This window comes from Maniola hyperantus, chromosome 10, assembly GCF_902806685.2.
Source record: "Maniola hyperantus chromosome 10, iAphHyp1.2, whole genome shotgun sequence".
Classification (NCBI taxonomy): domain Eukaryota; kingdom Metazoa; phylum Arthropoda; class Insecta; order Lepidoptera; family Nymphalidae; genus Maniola; species Maniola hyperantus.
The window spans coordinates 14,103,768-14,118,249 of record NC_048545.1 but is presented as its reverse complement, the minus strand read 5'-3'; the positions used below and the strand labels follow the sequence as shown (position 1 = coordinate 14,118,249).

The 14,482-nt window shown below is 39.4% G+C and overlaps 1 protein-coding gene and 1 long non-coding RNA gene across 3 annotated transcripts in view; one reads left to right on the top strand and one right to left on the bottom strand.

Annotated features, from left to right (window-relative positions):
• LOC138402940 (uncharacterized) overlaps nt 1-14,482 on the top strand; it is a 354,014-nt gene that overhangs the window by 13,567 nt on the left and 325,965 nt on the right. The gene's annotated exons all lie outside the window — the stretch shown is intronic.
• Nucleotides 6,300-14,482, bottom strand: part of LOC117985942 (uncharacterized) — a 97,629-nt gene continuing 89,446 nt past the window's right edge. The window contains exons 7-8 of the mRNA XM_034972737.2: nt 11,885-12,086; nt 6,300-6,674 (exon numbers count right to left, since the gene is read on the bottom strand). Of these exons, the coding sequence (XP_034828628.1) occupies nt 6,589-6,674; nt 11,885-12,086 (288 nt within the window). The 3' untranslated portion in view covers nt 6,300-6,588. The remainder of the gene's footprint in view (nt 6,675-11,884; nt 12,087-14,482) is intronic.

Sequence of the window (14,482 nt, the reverse complement as noted above, 5' to 3'; positions counted from 1 at the left end):
GATATAATCGACATATTTCCAACAGCACCCAGTTATTACAGATTTGTTGCCAAAATGCTGTGCGATTAATTTAATTTCTCATCCGTAAACGGCCGATTAATGGACGGAGTAGCACCCAACCTGTCAACCCATAAAAGCCATTTTACGATCCATTTTAGTCCACAAATGGTCATTTAGCCGAAATGTTCAGAACATAACTGAATGTTCAGAATCACAACGTCACGCGTTTTGTGCATTTTAATACAAATGCCTATCTAGCGCTTTTTAAGGTTCCGTACCCCAAAATCACTTCGTTGTCTGTCCGCCTGTCCGTATGTCCGTCTGTCCGTCTGTCCGCCCGTCGTGTCTGTCAAGAAAACCTATAGGACCTACGTACAACCCGTTGATAATGGTCTCAAAGGCACAGCTCACGACAGTTTCTAACAAAATGTCGAATCTTCCACGTCACTGGCATGCGTCAAATGCTGGCGACATTTGACGCATGCCAGGTAGCCCCCAGAGTAGCACTATTTTGCTTTTATTTTACGTCACCATATCCTAATATTTAACATATCATCATCTTCATCATATAAACTGAAAGTTCCCTCACTCTAGTTAACTCTGTCAAAGGTGTGTAAAGTCCGCCAATCCGCATTTGGCGAGTGTGGTAGACAATGGCCAAATTCTTCGCATTATATGAGGACACTACTGAGAAAGTAGTGAGCCGGCGATCATGATCATGATGATTACCAAGAATTCAGAGTTCCAAAAGTAATCGCCGAAAAAACGTCCTAAGTCCTATCAATCAATCAATCAGCCCGTTTGCGTCCACTGCTGGACATAGGCCTTCCCAAGAGTACGCCACCACACATGATCCTCCGCCTTCCTCATCCACTCATCCACTGCCCGCTACCTTCTTAAAGTCGTCAGTCCAGCGGGTTGGAGGTCGTTCCACACTGCGTTTGCGGATATGCGGTCTCCACTCCAGAACACGTCTGCCCCATCGGCCATCGGTTCTGCGGCAGACGTGGCCTGCCCACTGCCACAACAGCTGGCTAATTCGTTGGGTAAGTAAAGTAAAATAAATTACCTATGTCCTAAGTCCAATTAGTGGCTGAGTATAATCAAAAATGCCTCACAAAGTTTCCAACCACACGTTTCCTCATACAAAATGAATATTCCGTTGTTTTTTACATCCACCATCGAAACGGCTAGAAACATGAATTTGCGAAAGGTTTTCAAAAAGCACAACGTAGGACTAGTTTGAAAACCCGGTAAAAAGATCCCACAAAAAAAAGAACGGCGCTGAAATGTTTTTAGTTTTTCACTACTGCAGTACCTAGGTACTAGATAACTCAAAAGTATGCCTTTGTAGGTTTAAAAAAGTATTCGTACCACACAGTTTTATACTATTTTGCACGAAAATGGTTATGTTGGTACAAAAGTGATAGACTTAAACTAATATTGAACTTAATAATGATCTATCAGTGTCGATAGTTAATTAGCAATGTAGTCAAAAATTGTATGGTAGGAATTGTTTGACAAATAACAACAATTTATAGATTTGTTATTATTATTAATTAAATAAATAGTGATGGTGAATACGTTACGTCCTAGGAGTCCTAGGTAGTATTGCCCGAGAGTTCTTCATAAGAAGCTCAATGGTGTCTGACCAAGTGCGGATTGACAAATCCGCACTTGGTCAGAGTGGTGGACTATACCTCTCATTTTGGAGACTAAGTAATGATGATAATTATTTTAAACCGACACGTTTTAGCAAATCAGACAAATCTAAACGTTCGCGTTTATATGCTGAATTTTTTTGTGATTCTTTCGTCGTAGTCAAATTCAAAAGTATACAATCACTGCATACCCATGCCACATCAATGACACTGCACAATGCTTTAATGTGCTTTTGGAAACTCGATGCTTTAACAACTACAATAATTCAAGTCAAAATTGGCATGAAACGACGCGCTGCGTGAGTGCAAAGTTTATATTATTCGTGAAGCGAGTTGTTTGCGCTGAACGCAATAAATTCGGTCGGAACGTCGAACGATGAACTTTTTAATCGCATTCCGGTCGTACGCAGATAATATTCTACGGTTTTAAATTAAAACTGCAAGTAAATAGTACCTAAATATTTCGTTTACAGATTAACATTTATTTTCATAAAATTTATTTCACAAAGAGTTTTCAGATTTGCCATAGCTTTTTAAACACTGTGTTAAACAACTTGTACCATTGATGAATTTCTTAGTGACAAGGTAGAATATAAACGGTCGGCTTTGGATTCAGCAGCCCACGAGGTGTAAGGGCACCTTCAAATTTGCCGCAAAGAGCAAAACACAAAAGCAGCGCTACGGCCGCGCTGCGTTGTAAATGGCCGCTTGAAGGCACTCTAATAGTTACGTTGCTTATGTATCGTATATTTTATATTGTAACATTTTGTTTTTATAAACAAGTGCAACTATTGAGTTTCTTGCCGGCTCTTCTCAGTAAAATCTGCTATCTTAACCGGTTGCATAGGCTGTTACATGAAATATAAAAATTTATTCATGTATAAATTCACAGGTTTTATTCCTGAAATACAACTGAAGAGTACGTAAAGCCATCATTCCCGCTAGTAATCATTCATCATCATCATCATCAACTGATAGTCGTCCACTGCTGCACATAGGTCTCTTATAGGGACTTCCACACGCCACGGTCTTGCGCCACCTGAATCCAGCGGCTCCCTGCGACTCGTCTGATGTCGTCCATCCGTCTAGTGGGAGGTCTTCCAACGCTGCGTTTTCCGGTGCGAGGTCGCCATTCCAGCACCTATAGACGTTGGGGTTTCAAGGTGCTGGAAGTAATCAGTATCACCTGATAATAATAATAAAATGTAAGAGACATTTTTTAGACAAGTTAAAGTTAGTTAATGAAGGCGATACGACCCTAAGCAATAAGGAATACGAAGCGGAGAAAGAGATTGTTAACAGTCAGAACTCTTCAAAAAGGCAGACACATTTACATATTAAAAAATTCTACAAAGTAAATAAATCTAATAATATGATGAGTGCCTATCAAGATATTCAATTTCCGCGAATGACAGGATCAAAAGATCTTCAACGCGCTTGTCACTTTGTACCGGAATGCCAGCTTTGATATCTAATCAATATTACTTGACTCGAGTATAGATAAGTATTACGTACCTACTACGACGTATCTACTGTTATGCTAAAATGATCGCATGGTAGAGTTTAACGCGACAAAAACTCAGGCGTGCCTGCTTACAGCTAAACGGAGTCCTTTCACCTTGACTCCCACTTTCCGAGGTGTCTCCGTTCCTATCACCGATCATATTGATCTCTTAGGTCTCGACATTTCAGCCAATATCAACTTTGGAAGGGCTATCGAAGCTAAAGCCAAGACTGCTGCCAAAAAACTTGGTATTCTCAACAAAGTCAAGCAGTACTTCACGTCGCACCAACTGGTAACCTTATATCAGGCCCAGGTCCGGTCGTGCATGGAGTACTGCAGTCATCTCTTCGATGGCTCTGCTAAATACCAACTAGCCGCTTTAGACGCCGTTGATAGTCGAGCCAGGAGACTTATAGGCGAAGATTCACCACTTTTGGGGAAGCTTCAAAGTCTTGATCACCGCCGAAAAGTTGCCGGCCTATCGGTGTTTTACAGGATATATTTCGGAGAGTGTGCGCAGGAGCTGTTCGATCTTGTCCCTCCCTCACCTTTCTACCACCGTACCGCAAGACACCGGGCGAGTTTTCACCCCTATGTCGTCAACATTCCATCTTCGCGCACGAAACGCTTTGCGTCATCATTCCTTATACGCATGGCTAGGGTCTGGAATACTCTTCCTAGATCAGTGTTTCCTGTCAATTATAATCCGGGTATCTTTAAAACAAGAGTGAATAGGCACCTTCTAGGCAAACGCGTCCCATCTTAGGCCATATCATCACTTTCCATCAGGTGTGATCGTGGTCAAGCGTGCGCCTATAATGAATAAAAAAAAAAAAAAAAAAAAAAAAAAAAATACCGTCGCAAGACTGAGTAGGAAGTACAAGAATCGTATAGCCTTAACTTATCAAGATATTCAATTTCCACGAGTGACAGGATCAAAAGATCTTCAACGCGCTTGTCACTTTGTACCGGAATGCCAGCTTTTATATCTAATCAATATTACTTGACTCGAGTATAGATAAGTATTACGTACCTACTACGACGTATCTACTGTTATGCTAAAATGATCGCATACCATCCCAAGACTGAGCAGGAGGTGCAAGAATCGTATAGCCTTAACTTATCAAGATATTCAATTTCCACGAGTGATATGATCAAAAGATTTTCAAACGCGCTTGTCACATTGTACCGGAATGCCAGCTTTGATATCTAATCAACATTACTTGACTCGAGTATAGATAAGTATTACGTACCTACTACGACGTATCTACTGTTATGCTAAAATGATCGCATACCGTCCCAAGACTGAGCAGGAGGTGCAAGAATCGTATAGCCTTAACTTATCAAGATATTCAATTTCCACGAGTGATATTATGATCAAAAGATTTTCAAACGCGCTTGTCACTTTGTACCGGAATGCGAGCTTTTATATCACATCATCATGATCAACCCATCACCGGCTCACTACAGAGCACGGGTCTCCTCTCAGAGTGAGAAGGGTTTTGGCCATAGACTACCACGCTGGCCATGTGCGGATTGGTAAACTCCACACACCTTTGAGAACATTATGAAGAACTCTCAGGCATGCAGGTTTACCCACGATGTTATCCTTCACCGTTAAAGCAAGTGATATTTAATTACTTAAAACGCACATAATTCCGAAAAGTTAGAGTTGTGTGCCTGGGATTGAACCCCCAACCTCCGATTAGAAGGCGGACGTCCTAACCGCTAGGCTATCACAGCTTTTTTCGCTAGGCTATCACAGCTTTTTTCGCTAGGCTATCACAGCTTTTTTCGCTAGGCTATCACAGCTTTTTTCGCTAGGCTATCACAGCTTTTTTCATGGTATATGATCACCTTTAATACGTCGAGCTTTTATTAATATACGTGGAAGATTATTTGATGTAGGTATATTGTAAGTCATTATCGTGGACTAATTTTGTATGAATGGCAATTTCCTTTCCATAAAAATACTTTCATTAATAAGGTAGATTTTTTTTGCATCATAAGGTTGCATTACTTTAATATTGATAGTTATATCTTTTTTTAATTTATTCTGATACAAGTTAGCTCTTGACTGCGCTCTCATCTGATGATAAGTGATAATGCAGTCTAAGATGGAAGCGGGCTAACTTGGAAGAGGTATAGCACTCTTCATTAAAGCCATGTCCACTGGGATGCAAGCTATCTTTGTCCCAAGTATGTATAAGAGTATGGTCCGTGAAGAGGTTACAGACAAATGATGCACTTTTAACAAAAAATATTAGCCATGTTAAACGACTAATTCTTTTTCTTGTGCTAGGAGTAGGTACGACAATAGTGCAACGGGCGGGGTTTTGAACCGTCGACCTTTCGGTTTTCAGTCCACTCCTTTACCCGTTGAGCTATTGAGACTCTCAAAATTCGATTTCACTAAGGCGAGTGGCTTATGTTTGTGTTTAAGTCGTATCGGTATAAGTAAAGTAAAGTAAATGTGTGCGTTTGCAAACGCTTGCTCGCGACTGATTGGCCCAACAGGCACGCACACTTACGCAATGTCCATGTATACGAAGTAATAACAAGTAAAGTTCACTCGCCTTCGTGAATAGCAAGAACTGTATGGAAGTTTTAAAATGAAACACACATTTTGACATATAATTTGTATTAAATCAACAATATTCTTAGTCTTTACATTCTTTGGTATAATAATAATTATTTATTAGCTCATTTAGGTACAATTAACTATTTATAATTCCTCTTATCTCCTGACCAGAATTAGTATACAACTATGGCATATCTATTTTATAAACAGCACAATATCTCACTGCATCATTTGAAAATGGAACAGAAAGTTGAATTCAAATAAACCAATCAGATTTTTCTCTAAGAGATTAACGATTGAAATCGGACAGTGTGATTGGTTGATTTGAAACTTTCTGTTTTATTCCATTGATATAAAAACCAAAGACACACAGGTTCTTAGTTTAGTAACAAAAATAAACTTACTAGATGAAAAAAAAGTTTGCGGGCTCACTTTTCTTTACAACTTCGTGTTTAAATCGTGTATGTTGTCACTACAATGAAATTAGCAGTGGTCTCTACGTACAAAGCACATGATTATTTTGCATGCACGACATGATTTACTTCGTGATTAATTTTTTTTAATGAATTTGCAATTTCAGTTTTAATTTTTTTTAACTAATTGCAATTTGAAAACGAATACAAAATAACTAAAACTCTAAATTTATTTTAAACAAATTCTTACGAATCTTCAAGGTAGGTATTTATATCCATTGTTTTACTGTCCGTCAGTACACTTTATCCAAAGCACTAATTTTTGTAGACACTTTTTAATAAACTGTGTATCTAAGATTCTTTATGCCAACGTCTTGCTCTTTCGTATGTCGTAGTGAAATATGCTCTTTGCGAGTTTTATGACTATGCCTATGTATTGTTAGCCCACACGATAATGGCGAATAGTAGAAGGATTTGGCACGCTTGCAGCTTGGCTCCGGACCCGAATGACGTCACTGCGAAAGAAAAAAAAGAATAAAATCGGCTGTCGAATACGGAATGCAACCGGATTTGCTTTGGAGTTGTACTGTGGTGCATACTAGATGGGTTTGATAGATTTCCTGCAGCAATGAATTATTCATGAGGAAGGAATTGAATTTCGAATGCTTTTTTTTTTTTTTTTTTTTTTTAGTGACGTCAGTAGACTGAAGTTTCGAGCAACCAGTACCGTTTTTGCTCATGGTATATTTTTATTTTGGCTGACGTCAAAATGACGTCATTTCGATGTTAATGAGACATGGTTCCAGCGCAATAGGAATTTGCGGGGCTTATAATTCTTGCAATTCACGAAGATGAGTGAACTTACGTGTTACTAGTGGTTACGTCGAACCACAAGACCATAAACCATTAGTTTCGAGTACCTACAGATACACAACCAAGCAAAAAAAAGTAATAGATAAAACGACTCAGACTAGGATTGTTTTTTTCGTCATTATTCTCAAAGGCGTGTAAAGTCTTGGCCAGCATGGCGGACTACGGTCTAAATCCTTCTCATTCTGAGAGGAGTCCTGTGCTCAGTAGTGCGTTGATAGACCAGTCAGTCAATCAGTCTTTTCAGACAGCTTTATAAATATATAAAAGGAGATTCTTTCAAGAAGTAGACGATTTAGTTACATTTGACGCATCCGAAGTCACGCCTAAAGGAGCAAAGCTAAAGTGATAAATTGAACATTGACACAAGCACATAAATATCTAGTGCGAAACAATCACACAACTGTAATGTTAATGTATGATCTGAGAACCACGAAATTCCTCAGAACTCCTCAAACAATGTTGTGAGTAGGGTTACCAATAAAATTGAGAAGTCCTGACGTAAGGGAAATGGCCATTCGTCAAAGGGTTTTGGCCAAAGTACATCCATCAATGCAATTAATGAAAGGCATTAGGACTGAGATCATAGATCAAGAAACAAGCACTATTTTGGAAATAAAACTCGGAGGAACTTTTATAAGTTTATTTGTTTTCTCAGTAAGAATTATTGCAATAGCTACATTGACAAGATTGTCATTACGAACGGAATTAGTCGAGTGTCTTTTAATTACGCCGGAGTGTTACGCACAAACCGTAACGAGCAATATTTCAGTCATTGAATAAGTTTTTTTAGTTTTCATAACATTGATGGATCATTTTTGCCCAAGAATGGGCGTTTCCCTTTCTTTTGGAATGTTCTTGCTGCTTTTGCAACGATTTTGTCTCCAAAATCATTGCATAATATTTTCTTTAGCTCTTTAGTTTAGTTAGTATGTTAGTTAGTATGTAGTTAGCTTTGTATTCACCGAGCTGGAGGCCCTGTTTTCCGAGACACAGTTTCTACTAGTTCGGAAAACAGGTGCACAGTATTGTTTTGGTAAGAATTTTATAATTTAGTTTAGGTACGTGTCAATACTAACAAAAATATGATTTTGTATTTGGTGGAAATAAATGATTTTATTTATTTATTGCAAATGCTGCGAGAAAGCATTATCTCACTGATTGTACTTTGGCTACTGTGTTCGTTTCATATGGTTTTCATTAATATGTAAGAAATGATCTCATGGTAACAAAGGCTTTATATTTTGTGATTTGAATCAAGATGTGTCATTTAAATATGATGTCTTTTAGTAAAATTAATGATAACATAATAATCATTGAGTTATTAAATTAATGAATATAAAAAATCTGACATTCGTAAGTCCTGACTGGTCGAATCCGATATAAACTAACCCGTACTGCCCCGCGACTGGGCAAAAGCCAAAAGAGGAAACAATACGAAGTTTACAAATATAAACATGGTATACTATTAAAATACACAAAGCGACATAAACTCAATTTTACTACATTTCAGTGTTTATTAAGAGGGTCGTAGTTGCCTTATTTTGAAATTTATTAAAAATCCTCACAGTAATCTTTATTTTGCAAGATAAAAACCGCCTATATCACTCTCTAGGTCATAACTATATTCATGCAAAAATCACGTCGCTCTTTTGGGACGCGATCGAAGAACAAACCAACAAAAAACACATTTATAACCAATATGAATTGTGATAAGTTTGACTTAATCATGCCTGATGGAAAACAAAGATAGGGTCTAGGTTGTAGCGAGCTTACTTAGAAGATGACTAGGTACCAGTCGACTTGATGATTTTGGGAGATTCAAAAAGAAAATTTTGACAACTGCATGAAAGTCCTGACATATTGTCTCGACCAATCCCAAGGCTTGGTCACCCTAGTTGCGAGATGCGTCGAAGCTGAAATTACGAGTGTGTCCCAACAAAGGCACCCTGTGTACGCAGAGGAAATTGTATTCGTAAATGAGGCGGGGAGCAATAATTTACAGGCCCTCAATGACCTCTTTGCTACAAGTAATAATATTACTATGGTTTCCTGTTGAAAGATCTGCCAAGCGAATATCACTCTTAGCTACTGTGCTTTTATTCGCACAGTAAATACGATTTTCCCATCAAACGCTAACTTAGTTGATGGAGGTAATAAATGAGTTAAGTCCTTAGTGAAGTTGCTATGGAGAAAATGGAGCTTCTTTTTGAGTGTAACGGGAACTGCTTGAACATTTTAGGCGGTACCAGCCTCATTATCAACCCATCGCCGGCTCACTACTGAGAACAGGTTTCCTCTCAGAATGAGAATTGTTTGACAGAATTCACGCATCTTTGAGAGCATTATGGAGGCATGTAGGTTTCCTCAAAAGGTTTTCCTTCACCGTTAAAGTAATATTTAATTGCTTGAAATGCAAATAACCCCGAAAAGTTAGAGGTGTGTGTCCAGGATCAAATCCCCGACCGCCTTAACAAAAATCTAAATTAATTTCCAATTTTTTCGCAATACGGCCTAAAACTGTACTAAAATTGAGTCAAAAACTTCATCATTTCGATCAATGAATACAAACATGAACTCATTTCCAAGCAAAATGGCGTAAAACCATCTAAAACTGTGCTGAATTTGAGCCCCAAAGTTCGTCATTTCTATCAAAACGGTACAATTTCAGTAAAGTTTCAATAGCTTTTATTGAATTTTTGGTGCTCCTGTAAAATTTTATTTCATGCAATAACCAAGCACTCTTTTGTACGCCAGTTCCTCAATTTCGGTGCCATCATCATGATCAACCCGTCACCGGCTCATTACAGAGCACGGGTCTCCTCTCAGAGTGAGAAGGGTTTTGGCCATAGTCTTACCACGCTGGCCATGTGCGGATTGTTAGACTTCACATGCCTTTGAGAACATTATGGAGAACTCTCAGGCATGCAGGTTACTTCACGATGTTTTCCTTCACCGTTAAAGCAAGCCTAAAGTTAGAGGTACCTACGTGCCCGGAGTCGAACTCCCGACCTCCGATTAGAAGGTGGACGTCCTAACCACTAGGCTATCACAGCTTTATTTTGGTGAACAGTAAAGAAATCATCATCATGATCATCGCCGGCTCACTACAGACCACAGGTCTCCTCTCAGAGTGAGAAGGGTTTTGGCCATAGTCTACCACGCTGGCCATGTGCGGATTGTTAGACTTCACATGCCTTTGAGAACATTATGGAGAACTCTCAGGCATGCAGGTTACCTCACGATGTTTTCCTTAAAAGTTAGAGGTGCGTGCTCGGGGTCGAACTCCCGACCTCCGATTAGAAGGCGGACGTCCTAACCACTAGGCTATCACAGCTTTATTTTGGTGTACAGTAAAGAAATATCCCTTTAAAATAAAACGAGTAAGATATTACACTTTTTGAGTCGGTCTTGAAACGAGGTCGAAACTAGGTCAACATTTCTTCAAAGTTTCCATCATTTTGGTTTCCATTTATAAGTAATACCTTTAAGTACTTTGGGTCTGTGTTGAAATACAACAATAGTGATATTTAAGTTGAAGCGAACCTATTGTTTCGTTGAGCGCTGAACGCCCTTTAGATCTTTGGATTAAATTTACTAGGTATTCAGAATTTGAATACGCAGAACAAGAATTCATTTATATTCTAATAAATTAATTTGTTAATACCTACTATTGTGAGCTAAATCTATACAATATAATGGCTTGTCCTGACTGACTGATCTATCAACTAAGTACTCACAGCTCAAACTACTGGACGGATCAAGCTGAAATTTGGCACGCAGATAGTTATTATGACGTAGATATCTGATAAGAAAGAATTTTTGAAAATTCAACCCCTGAGAGGGAACAAAGGGGTTTAGTCGCGGGCATAAGCTAGTAAGTACAGTACGCTGCAGAAAGTAATGTACATCGACCTTTAGCGGATTTGTAAAGCATTGTCACTGTCGTTGAGACCGATAAAACGTCATATAGGTATGAGTGACAGAGACAACGCTCAGCTGCGCGATTGCGGGAGAATGACAGCTACAATGTCACGATCGTAATCATCTCTGATTGGTTAACGCTCGCTCTCTATTGGCTACAATGCATTGTTGCAACAAGAATCGCACAAATTCAGCCCATCAGAACAATTATTGAGATTTTAATAATGATTGATGCAGGTTTTAGACAATCTCCCTACTTCAAAGCTGAAATGTCATTCTAAAGGCTGATGTACATTACTTTCTGCCGCGTACCCTCGCTGCTCGCATGTGAGAGTGAATATCTGACCCGCGTGTAACTTACACAAAGACAAGATCGTATTTACACGAAATATTATAGATACAAACCCTCACAGGCGGTGTGATTACCCTCGCTGCTCGCATGTGAGAGTGAGTATCCGATCCGCGCACAATAGCAAAACACACCACATACCATAGGAGACACACCCGCGCTGTTAAAAAAAAAAAAAAAAAAAGGGTAACAGATACAAGCTCTCGCATATAAGTCGGTGCGATTACCCTCGTGTTGACTGTAAGTGCAAATATCTAATCCGTAAGAAAACTTGAAGTGCACCTATAAAAAAAAAAATTATATAAACAACGCGAAATGGATGCTAACTCTTAGCTACTAAGCCAAAGGATAAGCATCCCATCGTCAAAACAAAAGACAAAGTACACTCGGGATACACACACAATAACCAAAGAACTCACGTCGAAACGCGACCTCACGAGGGGATCAGAGGGGAACGCATAGGGACCAAAGTCAAAAATACAAAATCAGACCAACCGGGACACAGATTTTGAAAGTAATCATAGTTAACCGAAATACAATAAAAATACTAACAAGTACGCCATATGCAGAAGTTAAACTCACCTCTTTCAATTTTAGGATCACTGTTAGCAGAATATAAAGCTACAGCCGCGTTGTCTCTGTACAGATCCCCGACCTTGGCCTCGCAGCGCAGGATCGGCGCGCCTCGCTCGTAGTGCGCGGGCCACAGCTGGATTTGGACGTACAGCTCCGACCAATACAAGCCTTCTGGAGCTGGTTGCGACTGGTACACGCCTGGTACTACCTGCCAACAAAATAAGCATTAAGGCTTTGTGCTATGAATAGAATAGAATAGAATAGAATAATGTTTATTCGAGGTATATAGGTGGTACATGGTGTAGGCAATATCGTCCTGTACAGCAGTGCAACACCTCGAACAGGTAGGCCACTCAGCTTGTGTTGAGACGTCGGGCCCCTCAGACACAAACCTCTAGAGCAAATATCTGAGGTACCAGATGCCCCAACGCTGATTTTCAGTGACCGCCTTTTAAATAGTACCTAAACGTCAGTGGCATAGAATATATAAAGTTGGCGAGTAAATGGATAAATAAAATGAAATAAAGTGTTTACAGTTTTTAAATTTAAAGTGATATAGGACATAAAAGAAGAAATAAGAAATAATACATTGAAATAGATGTTGTAAATTGTAAGAATAGGAAAATTGTACGATAGTTTTTTTTTTTTTTTTTTGTAAGTATAATAAAGAAAAAATAAAATAAAATAGCTCGCAAGGTGTGGATGAGAAAGTAAAGTTTGGTAAGATAAATAAATTAAATAAATTTTGACTAAATCTGTAACTTTTGAATATTTAAAAGATGTTTTTTGAATTTTACTTTAAAAGCGCCAGAAGTCTGAAGGTTTTGAGTTCTGAGTAAGACAAAAATCATGTCTAATGCCTTTGCACCTTTAGAGCCTCAATAGCTCAACCGGTAAAGGAGTGGACTGAAAACCGAAAGGTCGACGGTTCAAACCCTGCCTGTTGCACTATTGTCGTACCTAATCCTAGCACAAGCCTGACGATTAGTTGGAGAGGAAAGGGGAATATTAGTCATTTAACATGGCTAATATTCTTTAAAAAAAAATCTTATGTCCTGCCCCACCCAGTAATCGTTGAGAGCTCTGCACTCGAAATTGTAGACGAGTATGCATACCTAGGACACACAATCCAGTTGGGTAGGTCCAATTTCGAGAAAGATGTCAACCGCCGAATCTAACTCGATTGGGCAGCGTTCAAGAAGCTTCGAGATGTCTTCTTGTCCAAAATTCCTAGTGCTTGAAGACCAAAGTCTTCGAACAGTGCGTGTTGCCAGTGATGACATATGGATCCGAGACATGGTCGCTAACTATGGGCCTCATAAGAAAGCTCAGAGTCACTCAGCGGCCGATGGAGAGAGCTATGCTTGGAGTTTCTCTACGTGATCAAATCAGAAATGAGGAGATCCGTAGGGGAACTAGCGTAACCGACATAGCTCAACGGGTTGCGAAGCTGAAGTGGCAATGGGCGGGGCACATAGTTCGTACAACCGATAGACGTTGGGGTCCCAAGGTGCTGGAACGGCAACCTCGCACCGGAAGACGCAGCGTTGGAAGACCCCCACTAGGTGGATATACGACATCAGACGAGTCGCAGGGAGCCGCTAGATTCAGGCGGCGCAAGACCGTGGCGTGTGGAAGTCCCTACAAGAGACCTATGTCCAGCAGTGGTAGAGCACCACTGAGTCGGTGCCATTTTGTTTGTTCAATAGCCCTGTTCATACGAAGTAATAATATATAAGTCAATGGTTAACTAATCCAGGCTTTACATAGGACACCTTAATCCTAACAAAGCTTCATCTTTAGAGATCTGAAACATTAATCTCCATCTTTGTCTAATGCCTAACTGTTGATTAATTTATAAGTAGTAAGTACCTACCCCAGATTTTACTTGAAAACGGAGGCTTGTCTTATTTTAGTACAATAATTATTGTAGAAATAATTCCAAGAGCGAAGTAATATTCTATGGATCGTAATCCACATTTAAAGAGCTCTCAACAAGTTACTAGTACCTAATAAGACTATCATCATCATCATCATCAGCCTGTGGATGTCCACTGTTGGACATAGGCCTTCCCTAAAGAGCGCCACTACACCAATTATTATGGTAGCACCACATTTCCAAAGCCTAGGTTTTGAACGTGGCAAATCTGTATCGCTGTGAGACTTTGACAGTTAAAAGGTTTTAGAGCCAACCAATTAGTTAAATTACTCGAAATATAGCCATCCAATTAAAACGCGATACCCTTAATCCGACCACAGCTTAAATGAAAGCGCAAATGTCAACAATGTAAACATCCAGTAAACAACGTTGTTTACTTTAACTTCTTTTGAGCTAAGCACTGTTGTTGATGGAGCCAAACGATTCTGTGGTTCGGTTAATATTATTAATAGGATGAGTTACAAATTACAATCCATACTTCCATATCCGTACTAATATTATAAATGCGAAAGTGTGTCTGTCTGTCTGCTAGCCTTTCACGGCCCAACCGTTCAACCGATTTTGACGAAATTTGGTACAGAGTTAGCTTGCATCCCGGGGAAGGACATAGGCTACTTTTTATCCCCGAAAATCAAAGAGTTCCCACGAGATTTTTAAAAACCTGA